General features: G+C 42.9%; 1 protein-coding gene across 2 annotated transcripts in view; it reads right to left on the bottom strand.

Annotated features, from left to right (window-relative positions):
• LOC311491083 (pre-B-cell leukemia transcription factor 1) overlaps positions 1 to 23,385 on the bottom strand; it is a 57,543-nt gene extending 34,158 nt beyond the window's left edge. For both annotated transcript variants that reach the window (XM_084548947.1, XM_084548946.1), the window contains exons 1-2: positions 22,966 to 23,385; positions 22,041 to 22,114 (exon numbers count right to left, since the gene is read on the bottom strand). In XM_084548947.1, the coding sequence (XP_084405073.1) occupies positions 22,041 to 22,114; positions 22,966 to 23,153 (262 nt within the window). In that variant the 5' untranslated portion in view covers positions 23,154 to 23,385. The remainder of the gene's footprint in view (positions 1 to 22,040; positions 22,115 to 22,965) is intronic.
• Positions 23,386 to 24,686: the final 1,301 nt, after the last annotated feature.

The following is a 24,686-nucleotide window of genomic DNA, read 5'->3' as shown; positions in this document are numbered from 1 at the left end:
TCTGAACGGCAACTTCAGCTTCAAAGCTTCCTGGTCAAGCCCGCGGCTGAGAGCAGAGAGCAGAGAGCAGATCGGGGGAGGAGGGCTAGCAAAATGGGTGGCTGGCTTATTCTGGAGAATACAGTATTTGTCATAGTTTTGGATCATTGCTACAATGTGCAACATCATGTCAACTCCAATGTTAAAAAGTAATAAAAACCTGAAAAATATCCCTTAATGGTACATTTAAAAAAATCTATTTGCAATAATCGCACATTAACTTTGGTAATCATTCCATTAATAGTAATGAAATATTTTAATCTATTGATAGCAGGGGTGTAGATCCGATGTCAGGATTGGGGGGGACACAAAAGTGATTTTTGTTTTTTGTCGGTATGCAACTCGTACCATGGCACCATACCAATCATTTCTTTTTAGATGTGAATGTAAAATGTGAAGAATGTGAATTCTGAAAATACATTTGTTCAATTTCGAATAATTTTTATTGGGGGGGACAATTCATGTTTTTCACAAATTGGGGGGGACATGTCCCCCCCATCCCCCCCGGGATCTGCACCCATGATTGATAGCAGTAGTGGAAAGTTATAAAATAGACCTTAGCCAGTCTATGGCTACTGTGGAGATATTTGGGTTAGTACCAAAAAGTATTCAGTTTCAGCACCAATCTCTTTTAAGCACTTATTATTTAGATTTAAATCACTACTGCTATCGACCTTTCTACACATTTACCGTGACATGTAGGTCACTTATTAATACTGAGAGCTTTCTTATTGATCGTGCTGCCTTGCCAGCAGAAGCGACATGGCTGGTTAGCTGCTTGGAGACAGGCCATTTCATACATAAACTAACTCACCTGTGCCTCTGTGCAAAGGCTCCAAGTATTAAATTCCACCTCCCAAAATGCCCCCCCCTCCCGCCACCCACCCCTCCAGCACTGAATTCCCCGTCTTCCACCAGTCTGTTATGACAAAGGGAGTAAAGGCAAGCAGCACTGGGGTTAAGGCTCCAGTCTCCTAATGAGCTTCTCTGTTCCAGTATGTTGCATAAACCCATTACCTCTCAGCACATTACCTCATTCATTTCTTATATGTGGATAGCTTCCATCTCCCAAGAGCATGGCATTTCAGACATGGAGCGTGGTATACTGTACTATATGAACGCACACGCACTTGTGAAGTCTCAAAGTAAGCTTCTATTTCACGTAGCCACTGAGTTGACCCTAAGACATCAGGAAAAACATAGAGGGGGGAAAAAGACACTCTAGTGGGAGGAGATCTATTATTCAGAGCAAAGACAGAGAGAGAAAAACAAAAAGAGAGGAGGAAAGAAAATGCCTCTCCTCGCAGCAGCATTATCTCGGTATGTGGCAACTATTGCAGCGTAGGATGAAAGACGCAGGTGGTAGTGAGCTACACGGCTGCCTCAAGCTAATCTGTGGATGCAATCCAGGATGATGGCGTCTCCAGATTCTCTTGCAATTTGTCTGATGGTTCAGTACAGTAAGTTCTTAAACAAAGTCAGAGCTTCAAATAATGACCAACTGTCAAATTACGAACATATAAAGGCTAGAGGCTGACACGTGTGGCTCACGCTACAATGACTTATACGATAAGTACTGATTAATGTATCTTTATCAGCGTGCTTATTTTTTCACCTTTCACCATTTTCTAATTGTTTCTACTTTGCCATTTTCTGAGTCACTGCTGAACGTCACTTCTTGCAGATGTTCCATCACGTTGAACGCTATCAGGGAAGGAAACAATTTAGCCCCTTAAACTGCTGGAAGTCTTTAAGTATCTAAGCACATAATGTTTAGTATTAGTTTAATTGTAACCGTGATAAAAATGAAGTAAAAGCATCTGGAATGCCTCTCTCCAAACGAAATACTTTTTCATTCCTCTCTTCCGACTGCTTCTACTCTTCATTTTTTTTCTGTCTCTGTTACACTACTGTCAAAGAACTCAACACTTCCTACATGACGTTCGGTGTTAGGAGCTGATCGGTAGGATCGTAGATGAGTCTATGGAAGGCTTTTGCATTGCAATTTCAAAATGCCCTTTTCAGTCACTAATCATTTCCAACTGCTTCTACTTCATCTTTTTTTTTTTTTTTTTTTTTTTTTTTAATAACACGTCCTACACTTCCTACAAGGAAAGCTTTTAATTTGAAACAGCTGAGCAGGATGAGTTGACTCTGGAATTCTGAATGACTTAAATAATGAAAACTAAAAGAAGGGATTGTCAGAGCAGGATATCAATACACTTGTTAAACAGGGGAAATAAGGAGGAAGGCCTGTCTCAAACATACGGCTGTCTCACCAGAAAAAAAAAGTCCCCTTTCGGCACATGATAATAACTGTGAATAACTCACAATTTCCAAGGTTGGTATGGTTGCTGAACCACTGAATCACTAAAAGGGAAACACATTTGTACTGTCTATACAGGGGGCACACATGAACATACAGTATACTATCTTTCTGATCTGTTCATAAGCATGTTTAACACATGTTGGCCTGCACTTGTGCAAATCAAAGACATGACCGGCTTTCATGTAGCGAACCACTTCACAGAGTGTTGTCTTGATTGATTGTAGATGCTGAATAAATCTTGTCAATTATCAATTAGGCCGTACTAATCCTCTGTCTTTTTCCCAACCAGCGAATATTTATGCCTGTGGAAGACAATATTAAATTACTGCGACAGCCGCCGCTGTTCAAAGCGGCTTCGCGTGTGCCGTAAACCGAGGACATGCGCGTTAGCTCACTCTTGCAGAGGCATTTATTCAAATTCTCCGACACCTGAGCTGGAAATTGGCTGGGCCTTAATTTCAGCTCTGTGTCAGAACACTTTATTTTGTCACCATAAATCAACAATGATCCCTGAAACAATGGGCCTATTTCTCATGCGGGCAGCAGCTCCATTCCATGCTGCAGAGGGAGACTCTGACTCTGGATAAAGTACTCAATATGGCACAAGTGTTTACATGGATATCAATATTTAATCAGACTTAAAGGCAGCTGCAATTCACAGAGACAATAGATGGAGTTTATGTGGAGTGCCATAGCCATCAGCCAAACAATTTGTGGAGTTTGCATGACTTCCTTGGCACTTAAATGAAAAAATAAACAATGATCCAATCAAGGCCAAGTGGGATTCTGTACCCAGAGCCTGTACGCAATAACTAAATCTTCTTACATTACAAGTGATGAAGAGAATAACGTGAGATCCTGTCTTGAGTTTAGTTGATTCATCACTCATTTTTACCACTTCTATGGCAACCAGCACAGAGGACACTGATGTCTGTTGTTGATGTTATTGTTCGTCGGGCTGAGTCAATAAGTAACGTTTCAATCCGAGCCATTTGGACTTCGTTAGAGCGCCGATCGCAGCCCTCACACATCAATCAAAGGAAACACTGTGAGCAAATGTGTCCCTTGTTATAATTGGATGCAGCCCTTCCTTCTATCGCGCAGTGACAGTGTATGCGGCGCTGGAAAACTGTAATGCAACCCGCAGTGAATCATTCTGTTTGAAGCAGGAATGTCTGCAATATGAAATCCGTATGAATGTTTCAAAACCTCCTCCAAGTTTCCATTTCGAAAAAAAAAAAAAAAAAAAGAATCTTCTAATAAACTGCCACAGAAAATTGTCACCATCTTTCTCTTCCTTCAAGAGAGGGACGTGAGGCCTGGCTTGGCTACTGTCCTCTGCATGTGGCTCCCTTCTCTACTCCTCTCTTCTCTTCCAAGGCTAAGTTAAAAAACAGCATCAAAATCCCAGCTTTAATAATTGAGGGAGAGACTGCAGGGTACTCTGCTCAGGCCTTACTTGATGTGAAGAATCCTTAAAAGATGCATGGATGCCTCCCCAGAGGGAGATGGAGGGGCTTCATGGAGCCGAGGCTCTGTACACTTAAAGATTATGTGTGCATCCGCTAAAGCAAGATGACCAGAAAAATGCTCAGAGGACCATTATTCTCCACAGAGCGGTTTGAGGGATGGGCACCAAGCTGATAAGATACTATCAATATTCATGCCTCTAAATCAATTATATCCCCACATACTTCAAATGCAAATCATTTGGCAAGCAAGTCATCTTTGGAGTGAGTCTGCAGACGATAATAAGGGAATTCGAGCTATACAAAGCTAGGTAAACAAGCACTTAGACACAGACTTAGCTTTAGAGGAAGAGCAATAAGGATTCCAGTAAACATAAATGTGTCAGCTGTTTACAGCAAACACATTCAGGGATTTCTAGTTAACTTCGGCTGGAGCTCTGGCTGTGCCTTTAAAATGTAATCTCTGACTCAGATGTATCGCTTTCTCCTCAACCCACCATTAAGGCTAGGACCTAAATTATTGATCCCCTGCCTTCATCAGCATAGCAGTCACGTCCGAGCGCAGGGGATCTAACTCAGCCTGTGTCCCCACGCTCCAGCCACTGAAATAATTAGGAGGAGTTCTCATTAAGGGAGAATGAAAGGTTGAGAACGAGAGGAGGGGAGAGCAGCCTGAGGGGCATTCTGGGTGTTTAATGTCTTCCCCTGGGCCTCCAGATCATTCCGATCAAATCCTGAGGCTGCGTCTAAAGAAGACGGGCCGTGCCGCAGGAAAATATGCACGCTGCGTGGACACACAAATAATACATCAAGACATCAAGAGAGAGGAGCGATGCACGAATAGAAAGGCCGCACTGTGCAACCAAATTAATAATAAATTGATTTGGATCAATAACATCAGTGGATAACCTTATGTTTGGCAAATATATATAGGGTGAAAGAAGCGGCGCAATCCCCGCCCGGTACGTTTTATTTTATCTGACGAGGGAAATCCACAGGGCTTTGGTGCGTGCCCCAAGGTAGTTTCCATCGTACAGCCAAAAATTTCTACACGCTGCCTGTACGTGTGCGCCCGCTGTACGTGGAATGCAAAAATGTTGACTCGGAAGAGAAAGGTTGAAAGTAAAAAAAGAGCATGACTAAATTGACAATGGCAGCATAATGAATATTTGATTTGTAACTATTTATGGAAGCTGAAGACATTTTAGAACGTAGCTGCCAGAAATAACAATACGCTGTATGTGCCAACACTACACAGGAGCAAAAACGCGCCTTTGATTTCAGTCAGTCCGAGACACACTATAGACTAAATTAGACCAAAGAGCCAGCTATACGGAGATTTCCTCATCTATTTTTCAAGGTAAGAGTGCATTACAAAGAAATTGCGTTGTCATGTCTCTCCGTATAAGGAAACACTGAGCAGTGCCTGTAAAGTGAGTTTGCAAAGGAGTGTGCGTTGGAATTTGCATGCTACAGTTAAATTCGTGCCAAAATGGCTTTCGCAGCGACTAGTGAAGTCCATGAATCTTTTTGTCACATTGTGCCTTCACTGTCGGCTCGCCTCACGCTGCGACTCCTGAGCTTTCTAAGTAGCTCGGTGTCGAGGCCACACCCCTCGTTAGTGGGGAGGGTTCATTATGCAAATGATCCTGCTGGAGCGGTATCAACGAGGCGCACGCTCCGTTATCATTTTCTGCCGCCGGGGCTCTTCTTCTCCCCGATCGCTCATACGGAATCATGGCCTAATAGCATCCCATTAACATAATTGCCAGCACAACTAGTGTTCCGTGTCTCAGAGCCACTCTGCTGCTCTGCCAGCCGAAAAAGCGAGAAGAGGATGGGTGAGGGTGAGGATGAGGGGGGGTGGAAAAAATTTAATTAAGCCAACGCATTGGCCACTCCCTCCCACAGTAAATGTCTGTTTTCCTTGCTTCTTTTTATTTTTTTTTTTCAAACACAGGAGAGGGTAGAGCTTTTGTTTTGTAGAGACCTTGAGAGTCTCCCCATGCTCCTGAGAAGCAGGCGTGGTGCTCAATATTCCACTGATGAGCTCACAGCAGACGCCAGAATCATGTCCAAAGCCAGTCTGCCAGGCAAAATAAAATCCCCATTATTTTTTAATTAATCCTTAATTAAAATATATTACAGCACCGATTCCGCAAATCTCTCTAATGTGAAGATGCGGCCCATTCAAGCATATTTACACATCTTTAATTAACGCAGCACATTCTTTTAGTCTAACAAGCTGTGGACTTTGAATGCCAAGGTGGTCCAAAGCACAGTCGTGACTGTGGAGCGCACGGTGAGGCCTTTTAAAACACTCCCGCAAGACAACAGAATGCAACTGTGGTCCACTAAAGACGCTCCACTGGAATCTTGTGTAGCTGACGGCTTTCCAGTCACTCATTCCTTTAAGGCGCTGCAGCATCAGCTACAGCGGTGAGGAGGAAATAGTTGCAGCAGGGAGCCATAATCATGTGCTGCGCTCCTCCTGCACGCTGCCATTACCACGCCCCCAGCTCTCCTCTCTGCACAGCCACCCGTGCTGCTCTGATGAATTGATTGACACCATTTTCCATCTTCCGGTGCTGTCAGGGAAAGAGAGGGAGCCGCACAGGGGGGCCCGCTCCTCTGACAGTCCAGCAGCAGCACCGTGGTCACTTCTGAAGGGTCTCCGCTGGGAAATGGACACACAGTACACTCTGCAACACTCAGCACTGGCCTTGCTTAGCCTCAGTTGTATTCTCACAAAGCGGAATTTAAAAAATCAAAGAGCATTATGTTCATAAAAACATCCTCGCTATACATGCTTTAATGTAAAACTGATCATATTCACATACTGCATATCCCACAAACAAAACGCTCTTCATAAAGCCTCCATAATGTGGCATGAATGTATGAAATCTGCTTCCCCACCGCTGCAGCCTCACAGCTCAATAACACGTCTAGCCTCGTTACGCTTATCACAATGACGACTAAATAAGCACAATTAGCAGTCACCCAGGCATCCTCACTGCCGCCGATCTCATTCCCCAAATTATCCTGGAGAGCCCAAATGTTAAAAGCAACAATTCTTCATCAAGTAACGCACAATAATCACACAGATCATAAACCAAAAAAAGAGGGTTAAAGCAGCATGTCGACATCAGAAGCATCTTGTGTAATACAGCATCAAACCCTTAGCTACACCAGAGAGGTGTTTTTTGTCTATTGTTGTTTGCCCATTTTTAATTAAAAGATTAAAAGTTCATTTGTTCTCGGTGGCCAGGAAACCAAGACTCTCTTTCTGTAATAACCACTTAAAACAAACACAGACACGCGTGTACACAAAGTGTTTCCCTCTCTCTCTTCCAAGCCTGTTTTAATTTGACACCTTGAGCTGGGGTAACTAGGTGGGGAGTGAGGAGCCGCAGAGGAATTCATTAGGCGCGCCACTGCAGGGTCCTGGCTCGGAGCGTTAATGACATTGGAGGATAGGGAAACGAGACAGCCCAGACGCAAAATGAAATAAACATGAGGACTGTCAGTTCTGACAGCACCAGCAAAGGGGACAGAGTCATTTGGGCCGGAGACCTTCAGCCTGTAAGATCAGACCAGACGGCTTACGGACCAAAACAATATTAGTGTGGGAGCACAATCATCCTCGCCAGGCTCTTAGATTCACATTGACAGACACTCTATGTGTGTGTGTGGTTGTGTGAGAGTGTGTGTGCCAGCATTGATCGTTCTGGGCTTCACTCTTCATATCATTAAAAATATCCATCACTTGGCGCTCCTGCAGCATTCAGATACATGACTGCAATTAAATTATTAATGTCACAGCGGCCCCCACCCCCACCCCAATCCCAAACTCAACCTCAGCCCCTTCACCCACCACCAACCATACAAACTGCACCCTTAATGTGGCTGCTGAAAGAATTAAATATACAGGAATCTTTGTCTGGATTCGCGGTGGATCAATTCAGATGACTGCAAAAATAACACGGAGAGGGAAAAAAAGGATGCTGACCAAAGATTATGAAGACACCGAGACAAGAGAGAGAAAAGAGTAGATTTGGCTTTCACTAGTTTATGTCATTTCTTTGAATACAATTGCGATACACTGACAGGTAGATCAGCAACTGGATGTGGATAGTTTTCAATTTTTTACAAAAATGAAGAAACTGTAATAAGTATCTGAACTGTCTTTTTGCTTACAGCCATACATACAGCTCATACTGTAGTTTGGATCAGCCTTGAGAAGCCCACCCCTACAGCCCTCGCTGGAAACAGCTACAGTGCCATTACACTGCTTTCATCTTTCATAAAGATTAAGTATTCCTCATGAAATTCCTGTTGCGTCCTTAGAGCTAGTCAGAATATAACAAGTCTGATTCCCCCACAGCTGCTTTCGTACAATTAGAAGAAAAAAGAAAAGTGTGCTGTCAGCTAAAAGACGTGGACTCTACACAAAGAAACAACAATGCATACAAAGGAACGAGCAATTCTTGCCAAGCACGACCGAGTATGGTCTGTGTTTAGAAGGCCTCTTCATGAAAGCCTTTCATCCCCGTTCCTCAAAGGACACAATAAAGCTGTCAGTCAGTGTGTAAGTCAGTCAGGACGCAGGCCCAGTCTGTAATGCTTTCGGACTGGGACAGTCTCCTCTGGTGGATGCTCCATATCTGACATGAGTGCTCTCACGCGCTCATGGAGCTGCGGTCTCTTGCGATGTGGCGACTGTGAATGGGTGGCAGAGATGACCCTTCCTTCCGAGTTGCTCAGCTTCAAATACGAGGCTCCATTGCAGAAGGCATCTGCCTGGACGAGGGTGGGGGGGTGAGAGGTGGGCAGCGGAGGGAGGAGGTGCAAGTTGCTGACACCTGTCTCTCCAAGGACGAGCCCGCCTTTTTGACGCGGGAGTCCGGGTTGGCTGTTGGGACAGGCCCGAGACAGATATGACAGGGCCGCTGACAAGGGCCAGGCTGCACACTGGGAGCAACACTGCAGTCCAACACAAACAAGACTTCTGCTCCCTTGCCCGGGCCTGCAGTGAGACCAACAGCTGGCAGCTGAGAAGCCTCAGTCAGCGTGCACTGAAAGCTACGCTGGCTCCTCAACAATGCTAATTACCGTTGCATGGATGGACCTCCAAAACACAAACACAGAAAATCAAATGCAACTTGAGCTGTGTTAGTGGCAAAAGCCTCTGAGAACTGAAACCCCGAAGACAAAGGAGCGCTCTCCTCTGCACTGGATCCGTTCATTATGTCAGCCTCGCTTGGCACGCTTATATTTCTGAGCCCCATTCCAAAGCAGACGCATCCTAATTGTTATCGGCTCGGTGTTGAGGCAGTCTGAGCAGAGAGGCGCTGATAAAAACTCCCCCAGAGCTGATGAGACTTCTCACAAATAGCTGCAGAACCCAACAAGTCACGGGTGTCTACGGTGGAGGGTGGGGAAGGATCTGCCTTGCTCTCTGACCACAGTTAAAACAATATGACAAATTGGCCTAGTTTTCCTTTTAATTAATCATGCTGCGCTGACAGCTACCTGTGCCACACATCATCATTAGTCAAGAGGAGAGGAAGCCCGAGCCACATATAATAAGAGAGGAGGATACACCTCATTAACTAATTTTCCTCCATTTATTTTAGAGCAACAAAGCAATGATAGAAAGAATATTAACACCTGGATCTTCAGAACTGTAAGTTGATCGTCTCAGTGTAGGTTTGGCAATATGACAATAATTAGCATTAGATCCAAATTCCAACCACGCTGAGAGATTTTGCAATGTAGCCTTAGATGACAGATTTCTCCTGTGACATGACCTCAGTTATATTAGCAGTATATCAAACAACTGGGTGAAATGGTGGAAATAATGAGCAGGACTGTTTTTGGAGCCATATTGAATTTTTATATGATCTCTGCAGCAATGAGTCCTTCAGAATTAACATTTTCTCAGTTGTTCTGTTCAGATGTTTGCAGATTATCACCTGCCCGTGAACATCAGCATTTTGAATCCAAACATTTTAGCTTAAATTTTTTTTCTTCCACCGATTATTTCACTCTCTTCACTGAGAAGAAACCAAAATGATTAATGTCGGGGAAAGTTACACAGAACAGAACAATGTGTTTAATTCAACTAAAAACAACATTTCCTTAAATATAACCAAAGTTATTTTGTTTCTGAATCTAACCAGACACAGTAATCTGGATTCAAACCGTCATGACAGGTGCGTGTTTTCTCTGCCCTCCATCGACCCCAACCACCTACTATAAATGTGGCATAGGATTCATAAAAAAGAAATGTTGCAGTGAAACAATCCCCTCAAAAAACACAGAAACCCTGGCGTGGAATCTAAATTCACTGCAGACAGAGAGGATGAATTTAATTAAGGAGCAACACACACACTGTCCACGGAACGCTCCACAGAAATGCACATGTGTGACAACAAAAGTCATTGTTCCAGTTCCTCATTGAAAACTGCTGCTGCCTCTCAGGACTCTGGAAGCCTGCCGATGATTGACAGCTCCATCTTTATAGAGGCCATCCAACAAAAAGGCAGAAAGAGAGAGGCCATCCCCGCCCACTGAGCTGAAGGCGCTTGGAGACCAGAAGTGAACCGGGGAGATAATAAATAAATAAATAAATAAAAGCAATATCAACCGTCTTGAAGCCAAACGAGAAAAGCGTGATGTCTCTCAGATTCCCTTTTATGTTCGGGAACACTGATCCCATGCAACTTCTAATTGGACTTGTTTATCACAGTCCGGGCATTTTAACAACTGCCCATATGTTGTTCAGTGCAAAATGTTGGTCTTATCTTACCCATAAAGAGATAATTACTGGTTTCATAAGGCAATATAAACACTTTGTTACATCGAGAATCTCGTATCCAGAAATCACATTCCCTGGATGTGGTAGGTACAAATAAACACACTGCCATCGCTTCCATTTGCGAGGGAAAGATATCTGAGGTGAGGCAGACGATATGCATGTGGAAATAGGGGTGATGGATATCATCTACAACATGAAAAAAAAAAGCTGTTAGGGTAATAGCCTTCCTGAACTCACACAAATAAATGTTCCACAGCCCTTGCTGACATAGTTAAAAATGAAGAGAAATGTAGCAATGTAAAATTCTCTACAAGCTGTTAATATTTCATGAGTAGCCGTTCTGACACTGTCAGTGTCTACCTAATTTGTATGGCACGCAGGGAGAGGGGAAGGGAAAAGCTGGAGAAGGGGAGAAAAAAATGGGGGAAGAGAGGGTGGAGAGAAGCGGAATAAATAGAAGAAAATATAAGATAAAGGTGGAAAAGTGCCTCCAAAAAGACTTGAAGATGTGGCGCGCTGGCTGACAGTGAATTTTTTTGGAAGTCAGCATGGTACAAAGAACATTTGAAATGGCCCATTTAACAGCACTGTACTCCACTCCCAGCCGATGCCACCATTTGCATACTTCATATCAGATGAAGATGGATGGTGAAAATCAGTGTCACTGAGATGAGCGTTTTATCAAGGTTACACTATCCTCCAAACTCCTAAAACCTCTTTATCTCATCTCTGTTGTCAGAATATTAACTTAACAACACAATCTCTTTGCAGCAGAGGCCGGAGCAACGTTAATTTATCTGCTGGAAGAGCAGTGACAGGGCGGCCAGCTGGCTTTTAGAACTGCAAGTGCTCTTTATTTTTGATTGTCAATTCATGTCCTGATTTTTTTTTTTTTTAATTAACTGAATCATTGTTTAGTCTATAAAATGTCAGAAAACTTTGAAAGGCAGCCCGTGGGGATTATTTAATTGCTTGTTTTGTCTGACTATCAGTATAAGACACATATTCAATTTATAATTACAGGGTACAGCAGAAAATCCAACCAGTGAGAAAATGTTTCAGCCCATCAATAAACTGATTTATTTCCTCATCATTCCAGCAGCTAATTTATTGCAATGATCCCATTAAAACATAAAGTGTCCCTTCATTACAATTCATTTGTGCCCAATTGCCCCTATTCATCGAGGGCAGGAACAATAGTGTCAGCTGGCTAACTTCAGGCTAGCTGTATCAAGTACAAATAAAAACTGCTGCTGTTACGTTTTAAAAGAGATGTCCCTTGTTACCATCTGAGCATGTCGGCTAGCTCGCAGTAGCTTGTTTGGCATTTTCCACTCTTGTACGATGAAGCTAGATAGCAGTTGCAAACAAGTAAATGTAAATAATAATCTGAATCTCTTGGTTCCACTGTGAGGACGTCACATCAGTATTTTAATCATTTCTGGGCATGTGTGTGACTCAAATGCACACTGGTTGTGTGGAAATTTCAAAAGAGGTGGCCAAACCACACTTCCGCATTCATCGAGTAATGCCCCCTGGCCCTCAAAGCACCAGTAACAAGTGCTCCCTACATGCCTGAATGAGAAGGACACTAAGACAGTGATGTGCACGCTCTGTGAGGCCAAAATCGCTTAAAAATATCTCCTTAATGGCTGTTGGTGAAACTACAAGCTAACATTAGTGCTACGGCTTTAGGGTAGATCAGTGATTCCCAATCTAGGGTACGCAAAGTGACGTAGGGGGTACGCGAAAGAGTTGATTCTGAACTCAGACTGATTACATTTTGAAACTGAAAAAACAGATAATGGGTTGTTTTCTCGTTTTCTGATTCTCCATCTAAATGAAAAATCAAAAGACTGTTTTTCATGTGAGTCAATTATGTTAATATCTAGATTGTAGGACAAGTGGCTTTGAAGCTATGTATCAGTTTGCTGCTAATGTAGCTAGCGCTTGGTCACCTAAATAAGAAAGACGCCGATTCCCTGAAATGTCTGTGATTGGTGGGCAGGTGCAAATCTCCTGATGATATAGCTATACTCGCTACAGTTATTTTCCCCCCAGAAACAAGCAAATCTTGTTCTTGATTGGGTCTTTAAATTATGTCGTCAACAATTCTTATAGATCTTATAGATTTCTTTTTTTAAAAGTGCTGTTGCTCACTGAAAATGCTGGTAAATAAATCTATTTTGTGAGAAATAATTCACTTTAAGAGATTTTATTTGTATGTTATGCATGCTAAATGTGGGTGGTGGGGGTGGCGGCAGGCTCACAGACATTTCGTTTTCTAGCTGCTACAAGGGCGTGAGAGTAGGGGGTACATGGCTGGAGGTCAAATGTATGAAGGGGTACGGGGGGTGAAAAGTTTTGGAACCACTGGGGTAGATGAGTGCTGACAACGCACCGCATTTAAGTATGTATTTATTTCCAAAGGTTTTTGGGGTATTTGCAAAAAAATTCTGTTAAATTCACATTCAATTTAACATTTAACATGTCTTAGCGAGGGTAGATTAATGCTGCAGTTTCAGATGGAGTTCATGAAACATTTGTGAGATTTATGAGGTTTATGAGATATTTTTATATCCTTTGATGTTGACTTGCAAAATACTCAAATATTTGTGAGTGCAGCCTGGTGCTAGCCTGGAAGCCAGCCCGAACATCCCTCTCCCACAAAATGTTTGTGGTGGAGAGCTGGTCTGGAGTCACTCCGATGGGAACTGATTATGTCCGGGGCGAAGATCAATCAAATCCTTTTTGGCGCGCTTTGTGCGGTCACGGATAGAAGAGCAATGTAGTCATACACGTCATCTGAGCCCTGTTGAGTTGAATTTGTTTAGGACAAAATGTCTCTGATTGGTTGTAGGACTATCCAACTATGTGCAGAGTTTGTTTGTTCTCTGTATTGGTTGAAACACCCCATAATCAGATCCAAATGGGTGCTTTCATGCACTTGTACTTCATCGTTCGCTCTATTTTTCACCAATATGATTTCATACTTAGCGTATTCAAAACAAAACAGTTTATTCGGTTTTTAGCAGTCTTTGCGTGCACAGTTTTAACAGTATTATTGTCTCGCTTGGCTGGTGCAGTGACCCCCTAGAAAAGTAATGAGCCCGTTTCACCACCTCCCAGACAATCCTAGGTCAAACACTGTTCAAATCCCAAGCTCTCCAGCTCTCCATGTTTAGTGAAACATCATTAGACCTCTCCTTGTCAGCCTACAGAATCCTTCCCTTTGTCTGCATGATTAGCTACTGGTTCCTCATTATGGAGGTGCGGACTGAGGTTCCATTTCAAGCCTCCGTGACTCCCACCTTTACTTCAGTCCACTAGTCATAACAATGTCATGGCAGCTATAGAGCACGCAGGACACAGTGCGATCTAACAGGAATTACACACCGAGGGCCACGTCCAACAGGGCAGACACGGCCACTGGTTACACTTTGGAGGTCGGTGAGGAATCTCTGCATATGACTTTCAACATGTTCACCTTTCCGACATCAGCTTTAAAGTGACTTCAACCAAGTGCACATCCTCCGTTTACTCTCTTGGTGTAATGTTGCGCCGCAGAGAGAAAATGACAGACCATAATAAAACAGGAAGAGAAGCTTACTTCAGTAAGCATAAGCTATTTCTGGAAGAGGATGTCTGGAGATAACAAAGAGCTGTCAAAATCTAACAGGTCCACAGTGAAATAAAATCTGTTAAAAAAATAAATAAAATACTACATCAGTGAAGAGAAACCCCACGTTTTGCGTCTTTGATCCCACCTGCTGTGACCCCTGCTGATGCTGCAGACGATCACACTCTGCGCTTTAAGTTCCCCACCACGTCGCTGGTGTTGACGCTGGGAAGGCGTCCAAAATCACAATACATTTCAGCTATGGAACATTTGTTTCCTTTCAGGGGGGCGCGGGGCCCCCAACATGCTCCCGCTACATTTTTCTGTCCTGCCACATTGCATGAGAGTTTATTTTAGGAAGCGCAGGTTGGCACCTGAGACACAAAGCTGACAAAGCACTCGGGTGTCACTTCAATGAGGCCAGTTGGTGCCATGACAATGCCTCCGGCCATGCAGGACTACAAGATGGACAACACTGCGCTGAATATCTTGGCAATGTAGGAAAAGAGGCATCAGCTGTTTGCACAATTTCCTCCTCCAAGGAGAATAAAGCAACACGCAGACTCCAGATCGGAGACTGTTGCAGGAGGGATTCCACCTCAGATTACAGGACATCAATAAAATCTCAACTGCTGTGATGGACTGTTCGCCCGTTCAGGGTGTTTCCTTGGCTTTCACCCAGTGCATGCCGGGAATAGATCCAGCCCATTAAGGTCCCAAAATACTGGGTAAGAAAATAGTATGAAATAGTTCATTTTAGATTTTCTTCAGATCTTAAAACACAGCATCACCTCTCCAAACTCATGATAATCCATCCAGCACATTATTTTTCATTTCTCTTGTTCAGCCAGTTGTTTAAATTACCATTGAAAAGTGACAAAGCCCATCGGATGAACTGACATCAGTACTTTTTAATCCAGAAATGAGGAAATGATGTGCTGTCAGGAAACTATTTCTGAAAACAGGCACTTAAGTAATGAATTATGGTCACGGATAAACCAGAAGCACCTACAGTTTACAGTCCACTGTTTATAAGTCTCTCTTAAAATGTACCTCTTGCTTCCTGCATTCATTTTTTTGTCTGCAAAATGTCTTTTCCAAGACTCAATCCAGTCACTGGATTTCATATAACAGTGCCAACTTTGTTTACTGTGCATTCACAGTTTGGGGCATATGTCTTAATAATGGCCCCTGTGAGTGTGTTTTTATCAGAGCCGATGGAACGACAAAGAGATGAGCTGCAACAGCGGAACTGCGACCTGCATTAGCTCGGCCAATTATGAGCCTTCATGAGATACTTCATGTGGCTCTGTGAGGCTGGTGAAGCTGAAAGAGGCGTCAGCAGATTGGTGGATGCCACCACCAGCAGTTGCTGAAATCAAAAGGAAAAGTACAACACGTAGCACAGACTGAACGGCGTGTCATTTCAGAATAAGCTCTGTAAATGTTGAGAAAACACTCATGTGATAAGTTTCTATTATAGTAGGAGCTTGGAGTTCAGTTTACAGCCGTGGGTACTCTAAAATACTACTTTCCAGAAAATGAAGGCTTGTGTAATACTCTACCTGACACACACACACACACACACACACACACACACACACACACACAAACACTCCTGAATGAACAGTGAATACATATCCTGTTTCTCATAATGCAGTGGTGACTGAGTGCAGATAAGATTACTGACTGCTTCAAAAACACACACTGTGTGCACACACTCATTCGCTTGTACTGTAAAGTGACAAAGCAACTGCTTTGCTGTGTTAAATATCAGATGCAAATGAAAAGAGAAAATCTATCATGACTCTAATGTGGCCTGATAGGAGGGGGCGCACTCTCCTCTGAGGAGCAGAGCGGTGTGAGGAGGGTGATGTATGGAGGAGCTGGATGAGAGGTGAAAAGCGTAGCGAGACGGACGGAGGGAGGGGTGGATTGCTGGGAGGGAAGGGAGGAGGTGAGGAGGGGGGGGGGGGGGGGGGGGGGGCAGGCAGTCCTGCCAGACTCCTGAGAGCCCAGGGCAAAAGTGGAATAAATGTTGATTAGTGTTGATTTTGTCCAACGAGCACCCGGCAACTGACAGTGGGACTAAGCTGCAGCGAAAGGGAACCATTAATCTTGGTCTGGTTTAAGTAGTGTATATTAATTTGTGTCATTTCCACTACGTGGAGAGAGGCCTCTCTCTCCCTCTCTTTTTTTTCTCTCTCCCTCCAGTGTTTGAAAGCCGTGGCAGCCGAGCCTCCCTCACAGTGAACATACAGTGGAAGCCTGGAGGTGGCGTCTGCAAGTAGCAGCAGGGGAGAGTGGAGGAAATGAGATTCCAAACACTACATTATGGAAAATGAACTCCTGGGGGGTTGGTATGGCAACCACATTTAAATGTGCCATTGCATGTTCAATTTAACGTGCATAACAAATTTGCAGACTTGATTAAATTCGTAACATATTAAGGAGACTGGTATGTATATAAAAAAAAAAGGAGACCAAACCTGCAGGGATCGAGACTGCACAGAGAGCCTTGATCGAGGCAAATGGCACAACAGTGATATTTTAGCCATCGTTTCTCGGCGCTGAGGACTGGAGTCGACATTCGGGTAAAGGATTGAGGCCCGCGCTCTTTTACAAGTCTGCTCGGATCTTGCCTTCATTCTGTAATCTCCACACCGGCAGAGCAGCTCGGAGCTAGATGTAATTTTTCTACAAACTACATTCCAGTGGCCTTCAGCCGAGAGGAAAAAAATCATTCATCAGTTCAGGAAATTCAGAAGTTAAAAATATAAAAACGGTTTAGTGCTGGTGCTTCCTTTTCACAAGGATGAGAGTGGAGTAAGACAATACAGAAATGACTCCTGGAAAAAAAAAATAGATCACTTTCCTTGTACATGTGATGTCAGTGTTAATTACCAAATCGCAGCACAGTAAGATTCCTATAATTAAGCTCCTTAATATGATTAACATGTATCAATTAGGCGACTGACAATTTGCATAATGTATAATGTAACCACATTGTTCTATACTGTAATGGTATTAACTCACCATTTACAATGCTGTCACTCACTGATGATTCTGTGATTAGGATTCTGCATCAAATACAGTACAAGAAAAGTCAATACGTGTCTTGTGCTGGTTAATCAAAACACATTTTCCCCAGTTGTCTGCATCCTCGGCGCAGAATTAGACTTCAGCTCTTCCTCTCTCTCAGTGGATGATTAAGCAGAGAGATTGGGGAAACAGCTGTGGTGGCGAGCTTGGCATTTCTCTCCCCATGAATGCTGCTGTATCAGCACGGCCGAGGAAGGATAAGAGGGAGACAAAAGCGGCACGTATCCGTGTCCACCGAGAGCCGATCGCGAGAGGGGAAGCACGACCCTGTAACATCTACAGTACGTCGTCGTGTAACATAGCACACAGAGGGTAACGTGCACTGTTAAACCTTGCGGGTTTGCACTTGCAACGACTCCCAACAAAACCTACAAAGAGCTATTACAGCTGGCCCGATGCGCAATTTGCTGCGTATCACCACTTTAGGGCTGCAGCTCATCCACCATCTGACATTTTATAGATCCTCTGATTAATACATCAATCAAGAAAACAACTTGCATATTAATTTAAACAACAGTTTTTAGTTTAGCAATTGATTATTTGGATTATTGGCTCGGTATATGAGCTGTGATTAATTAATCACGACTAATTAATCACAGCTCCAAATCTCTTGTTTTGTCTACAGCTGCAACGTTCAGTTAATAGAATAGTCAGTGGACCAAATATTCATTTAAGCTATATTAATGTTCAAACAATTGACAACTTTATATTCTTGAGGGCTCCTTTTTGCTTCACATTACAAGAAATGAAGAGTGATTTTCTTTTTCACTTTTTTTCTAATTTTTCACAAACCAAACTATGAATTAATAAATAATAATGATATTAATAATTGGCAACAAAAGAGGTTTCAGTTGTAGCCATGTTTGCCAGTGAATCTGCGCTGAAGAAGAGAATATTTGGCATTTTCGCTTCAACAAATCATCTCATATCAAACTTTTTGTAATTCATTTTCTGCAAATCATCCTCTCAATGAACTGACCAACAGCTATACCACCGCACCAGCTCGTATCACATTTTAAAGATTACATCACACCTGATCCCTTTGAAGGCTGTTCCAAAGTGTTTCTACGGTGACGTGCAGGGCTGGGCTGAGTTCAGTCTCTGTAATACAAATAGGCAGATGCCAAGCATCTGAATGGTCTGACAAGTCAATGTAGTGTAGGCTTCCATGCACCTTCCATAATCAGACCTCTGGCTCATTTCATCCTGTCAAACGCTGCTCGACTGCCCTCTGTAAAACACCCTATTTTCACCCTTCAAAAAATAACATTACATCACTCGGCTAGTCATTTTTATAAATGGAGGATCCCCTAGGCTTGAAACCTTACACTATACAAACACGAGCCACGAGAAAGCTGGCCTTTTGTTGAGGTTCAGAGGAAAAAAATTAAACACTAAGTCAGAGCAGTGCATTTACTGAGCAGCTCAGTCAAGGAGTGGTTTTGTTTGACAGTGCCAGAGATTTATGATGTTGATGAAGTGTTTACAGAGGTCAAGGCGGCTCATTTTCCAAATCAGTTTGTCAAGCTTTTGCTTATATAAAAGGGCCTTTTTTTATCAATCATAAAAAAAAGTGAGGGCGATGACCAAGGCAAATAAGTCCACCTTAAAAAACACCTGGAACAAAGACAGATAGATTATTTGATACGTCTATATTTACCAGCCCGTTAACTTAAGGAATTCAGTTAGTGAGAGGTTAAGGTTTCACGGGCCAATAGCAGTGGAGTCAAACTGTTGATATATTTTTGGAAAGTCTCTGTGAGAAACTAACAGAGCACACCGACGTTGCTAGGACGAACACTAACACAGGCAAACCCGACCGTTTTTACCTTTGCTCTACATTTAGGACACATGCAGTCACATAATTAATATGCTCTATATATTTTATGCTTCGTCTCCTCTTAGGAATGTATTGTGCCACACACACACATGCACACACACGCACACACACAATGTCGGAAAAACAGCATTCCTTTGAAGTAAAATATGACAACCCAAATATGCCTGGAATGAAACTGGGCGAAGACGGAGCCGACGTCTGTCTTTTTTTTTTTTTTTTTTTTTTTTTAAATGAACAGAAAACAAAAAAAGCCATAGTTTTAAATAAAGTGTTCCTTCCTTCTCCTTTCCTCTCGGGCGTCGCTGCACTATTGTGCTTGTTTAAACTGCACAATATTTCTGTTGGCCATCCCTCACTTCATCCGAGCAAAAATACACAGAGCGGGTCACAAGTTCAGGCCCTAGATCAGCGGCGGCATTGTGTCCTGCAGATGCTGTCAGCTGCTCCGGGGACAGCCAGGGATGGAAAATATACACAAGCAAACAGCAGCTCTGTGGATACACACTCTGTCTCTGCACTCAGTTACAGCTCAACTGCAGCTGAGTCACTAAAGCTGCTGGTCTGTACACTAATATTTAAAGTTGCTTCAGATGGATTTCTTAGGTCACATCAATTTTAGCACTAACTGCAAAACTGAAAGTGAAACAAACAATATTTGGCAAAATATTTTTTTGTTTTTTTACTAATAACGTGCTTAAGTGCACTTTTTTCTTTTTTTACAAACTACAAACTACAACACATAAGAATCTCAACTGTCTAACATATGAGCCAAATAACCGCTTCCTCCACAATTAACAATTAAAATCAATGTTAAACTTATAATAGCTTAAAAAAATACTCATAAGCCTCATCAGTCTGTTTTAACTTGAATTTTAAGGGAGACTGAACCACTAGATGGAGCAACCCGCTGCAGTTAATTAACACTGAAATTCAACTCTTTTTTTTACTCATGTATTACAAGTGAAATACTGATTCACATAGTCAGTAGCCGTGTCAAATATTCACTGCTGGGATCAGAAAAATATGAATCTTAGTAGTACATATTGATTGTCTCTTCCAAGTCGTATGGTCTTGATTTGATGAGCAGACACAACATTTGACTTGATTTTCCTAACGTGTGAGTCCCATGAACTTTTCCGCAGACCTCTTTTATGGAAAGGAAATGGATCTTTCTAACACTCAACACATACTTTAAACCTGACAGCACTGCTGAGATGTTGAGAGTGAGGATGAAATTACTCTCCGCTGTAGGCGGAACAGAAGAGTCAGAATATCAGCATATATAAATATCGAAAACTACTTTATTAATTAAGCTTATTTGCAAATTTGAAGTGTTGGAAATACAAACAATCAAGTTTAAACCTGAATTAGAGCGTAAATTCTATTAAATGTGTCTCGCTAACACTTGAACAAAGCTAACCGTATAAAGTGAAAGTCTACTAGCACCAGATCTCCTGCGTAAAGCTCCATATGCTGCACCTTGTATACATAGGTTACCTGAAAGGGAAAAGACAGGGCGTGCAGGCAGGAAGAGGTCCAAGTTACTTTGTACTCTCAGCAGAGCCGAACTCTGGATGAACTCCGAGAAGCGCCAGGGAGTAAAACACTATGCATAACTGTGTCACTCCCCCTCCGAAAAAACCTACCAAGACAACAAAAAGAAGAGCGAGCCAGCAGGCTTCAAAAGGCCCCCCTGTTTCCTCCTGAGGCAGTGGCCGATTCAAGATAAACTGCCAGGCTTAGGTTGGGTTGGGGGGGGCAGCAAGGTGAACTTCAATGAAAACCTCAATGAAAACCATGAAAGCACCCGGCGAGGGTGGGCTCACACACACACACACACAGACACACACAAGGAACAATATAAACAGCGCCAGTCTCCGCCACCACAAAGGTCAAGTATGAGCAAGTGCAACTTTAAAGACAATGAAAACAATATCGTCTTCGTCCTCCACCCATTCCCTTTGATTTCATGCACTGATGAGTGTGAAACACACACAGAGCGCGGGCTCTCGTACTAAACTGCCATGCTTTGGCAACTCAATATCTCAGCAGTGTAAGTTTTGAAGAGTCCTATGGCACATCAGTATAAAAACAGGGAAATAAAAGATGAGACGCACGCTATCACTCTGAAGTGCACTGAATTCTATCTGTGCCAATTTCCAAAATGTCACGGGGAAAATGATTTGGAAACATGACTTACGCCTCCTATGTTATGTTATTTCTCTCCTAGCAATTATTCTGCTGACATGCTCCCTCACAACTGCTTTAATAGAGAGACACAATACATAATAGAAAGAGACGTATTCACCAGACTTGACAGTTAACTCACAAGGGGAGACATCAACGTGCTTGTGACAATTTTGCTCAATACTCCCCATTATTCCACAATAGCATCAGAAAAAAAACCTCATTCATATTTTGACACGATAATTGATAAGGGCTGGGAGGTAATTGTCCACAATTCCTATTGTGAAACGCGCAGACTTTACAGCTACAGGAGGAAACACATGTCTTGCATGTCAGTGAAATTTATATGGTGAATTGTGTTGAGAGTGAACACCCAACATCAGGTTCTCCGATGTGAATTTGAGCCTCAATAGAAAATGACTCTTTGATGATAAAATACCCGCACACTCACACACACACACACACACACACTCTCTTTCTCACGGAGAACAGGTACTGTGCCTCGGTGGATTTTTTTAAGCTACGTATCACTGAGTGCACCACTGTATTCCTATTTCACCTGGGTGAGGATACTCGGGGACGACAACAGAGCAGTCCTCACAGTTTATACTCCTGTAGAATTAGCATGAACGTACCTGTTTTCTCTTTGATTTCACACAAGACATTGAAAAGAGCTGGCTTCATTCTGTGACAGTTCAGAGCGTGTTTCCTGAAACAGAAAAGTGGCTCCATAAACAAATCATCATCCAACCTTCATTGAAAACTTAGCCAGAGTCTAAATTACTGGATATTACTGTTTTATTTTTCAAGTTAAACACTACAGTACAATTACAGGTCTCAGAAAAGACATTTTCAAGTGGATTGTTAGCACCTGTACTGTGCACATGTGCTAGAGCCTCACTGATACAATTCATTAAGCTTTATGTGTTGTCCTCTGATTGTTTTGTGATTATAGCTATATATAAAAATATATAATTCATTACCAACATGCTACATTTAATAAAACACGCGTCTTTTAACACGTGTAATTTTCAGCTTGACATAATGTAATGTGATGTACACAAAATGGGTAAAATCTAAGAAAGTTGCTTCGCGTTTGCTCTGAGCTGCAAACTAACTGCAGAACACTTAAGAGACAGTCTGGGACTGTTACTGAGTCCAATTCATATTTAGAATAAATGATGAGCTTTGCGTTTGTGTTGACCAATAAATGCAGCTTGGCTGAATTAAGGTGGAGGGTGTTTTAAAACGCTCTCGGTGGCCGACGCGCTGGCAACAAACGCCACTTCATACACTTTAATTTTCAGTTGGAGCGCGGTTGTCGAGTTATTTTAATTAGAGCAAAATCGTTTTGTCGGCTTTTTGCAGAAGGCAACGCAACGCCCTCGTATTTTTACTGGCATCTACATCTATTCATTATATATTTTGCATTTGTATTTTTTTATTATTATTTTTTTGGTTTATTTTTTTCCTATTTTTCCCTATTTTTTATAATTTTTTCCATCTAGTTTGCCGCCGCCGCCTCCTCCTCCTTGCAATGAACCGGTTCATGTCCTTTACCTGGCTTGGGCTTCGTCCAGACTTTGATCCGTGATGGTCATGATTTGCTGTAAAATGTCTCCAATGTCCTGTTTTCTTCCGTCGCCGTCCGTTCCTCCGGTGCCTTCCTGCATATGCTGCGGCAGGCCGGGGTGCCCTGCCATGCCTACCCCCGTGTGAGAGTGCATCAACCTCGGCTGCTCGTCCATCTCTTCCTCTTGCCTCTTATCTAATTCTCTGTGGCGCTCTTGCTGCTGAAATCCTGCAAAAATACATAAAAGAAAAAAAGAAGGAGCGAGGGAAAAATCCCGATAATTGCGCCGCGCACCCGGGTTTTTCCTCGCAGGAGCGTTTAGTGGCGCTCACCGAACAGGGGAAAAAAAAGAGGTTTCGGAGTGGAAAGCGGAGAATCGAGCCCTCCTGCTCTCTAGCTGTCTCTCTCTCAGCTGGTCGGAGCTGAATGTGAAATCTGATCTGAACTGCTGCTGCCTTCACTGGAGTAGGGTGTGCGTAAAAAGAGACAGGCAGGGTTCCACTACTAACACGCACGCTTTCTCGCAGTGTCGCGCAGTGATTCAAACCCCCGTTTCCTGTCAAATTACAAAAAAACAAGTGGCAGCGAGAAATAAGAAGTGAGGATTTATTTCACTCACTCCATCCTCTTGCTTTAGTCATGTACAGTACAGGCTGGGCAGGCGGCAACATAGCAGAGAGCATGAGAGTCAGACTCCGCCTACGCGACATGATTGGGAATATACTGTAAGACCATTTAGCCCCACCTTGAGGTGCCTCTCGTGAAACGTCGATCATTAAGAGTGGGATGCAGAGGAGAAGCTGGGAGATGTGGCTGTAGCCTACGAGCTGGGAGACTGTACAGAGTGGCAAAACGATGATGGATGGAGCCTGAACTCCAAATAAATAAAAGCGGCTGAGACAAGAGGTCTGCTTCAGTCTTCTCCTTCTGACCTCAGGAAGAGCCTCCACTGGCTCTGCCGGAGACCATTTCATTTCTATGCAGTGCCAAGATAATGTGCACTAATCAAGTAAAACCACTGGCCAGTCTCATTTGTTAAAAATATCGGATAGATAATGTGCATGTAGACTTATAACTGGATAAAAACCCAATCTACTCATAATAAACACACAATTTTTGATATAAATCATGTTTCATGTACATGTCCTTTCAGACATGCTTGTTTTCTTGCGGTGGGCACATTGACTTTGTTCATTCATTTTCAGGTATGTTGCAGGGCTACGCTTGGCTGACTTTGGCAGGGTCCTCCTAATGTAAGGCGGTGACCCATGTTGCGCAGCCAAGCAGCAAGGCCCGAGTGTGTCTGGCCAGGCTGAAAAGTGCCCTTCAGGCCCAGTGCTGCCTCACTGCTGCTGCTCCCTCCACCACTGTGAGCCATTCAGAGGAAAAGAGAGGAGGAGGAGCAATATACATATATACTACAACGTTTTTTTGTACGCAGATGTTGTTGGACTGCTAACTAAGTACTTCATCTTCCTTACTCTGAATTCATTTTGAAGATGTTCACCACTTTTGTAAACAATTCTCGTTTCATCTAATGCACCATTAAGAAATAGTCATTGGAATTCTGCACACTGTGTGAATCCTTGAGGTCCAACCAACAATCTAAATACATTTTCTTTTCCACAGAAAAAATACCTTGTTTACACCATTTGCTTTCTTGAGCCTTCTTCTAGCCTCCACTTCTCTCCCCACTGCATGGCTGCAT

The sequence above is a fragment of the Chelon labrosus genome (assembly GCF_963514085.1).
Source record: "Chelon labrosus genome assembly, chromosome: 7".
Classification (NCBI taxonomy): domain Eukaryota; kingdom Metazoa; phylum Chordata; class Actinopteri; order Mugiliformes; family Mugilidae; genus Chelon; species Chelon labrosus.
This window is presented reverse-complemented; position numbering and strand designations above follow the sequence as displayed.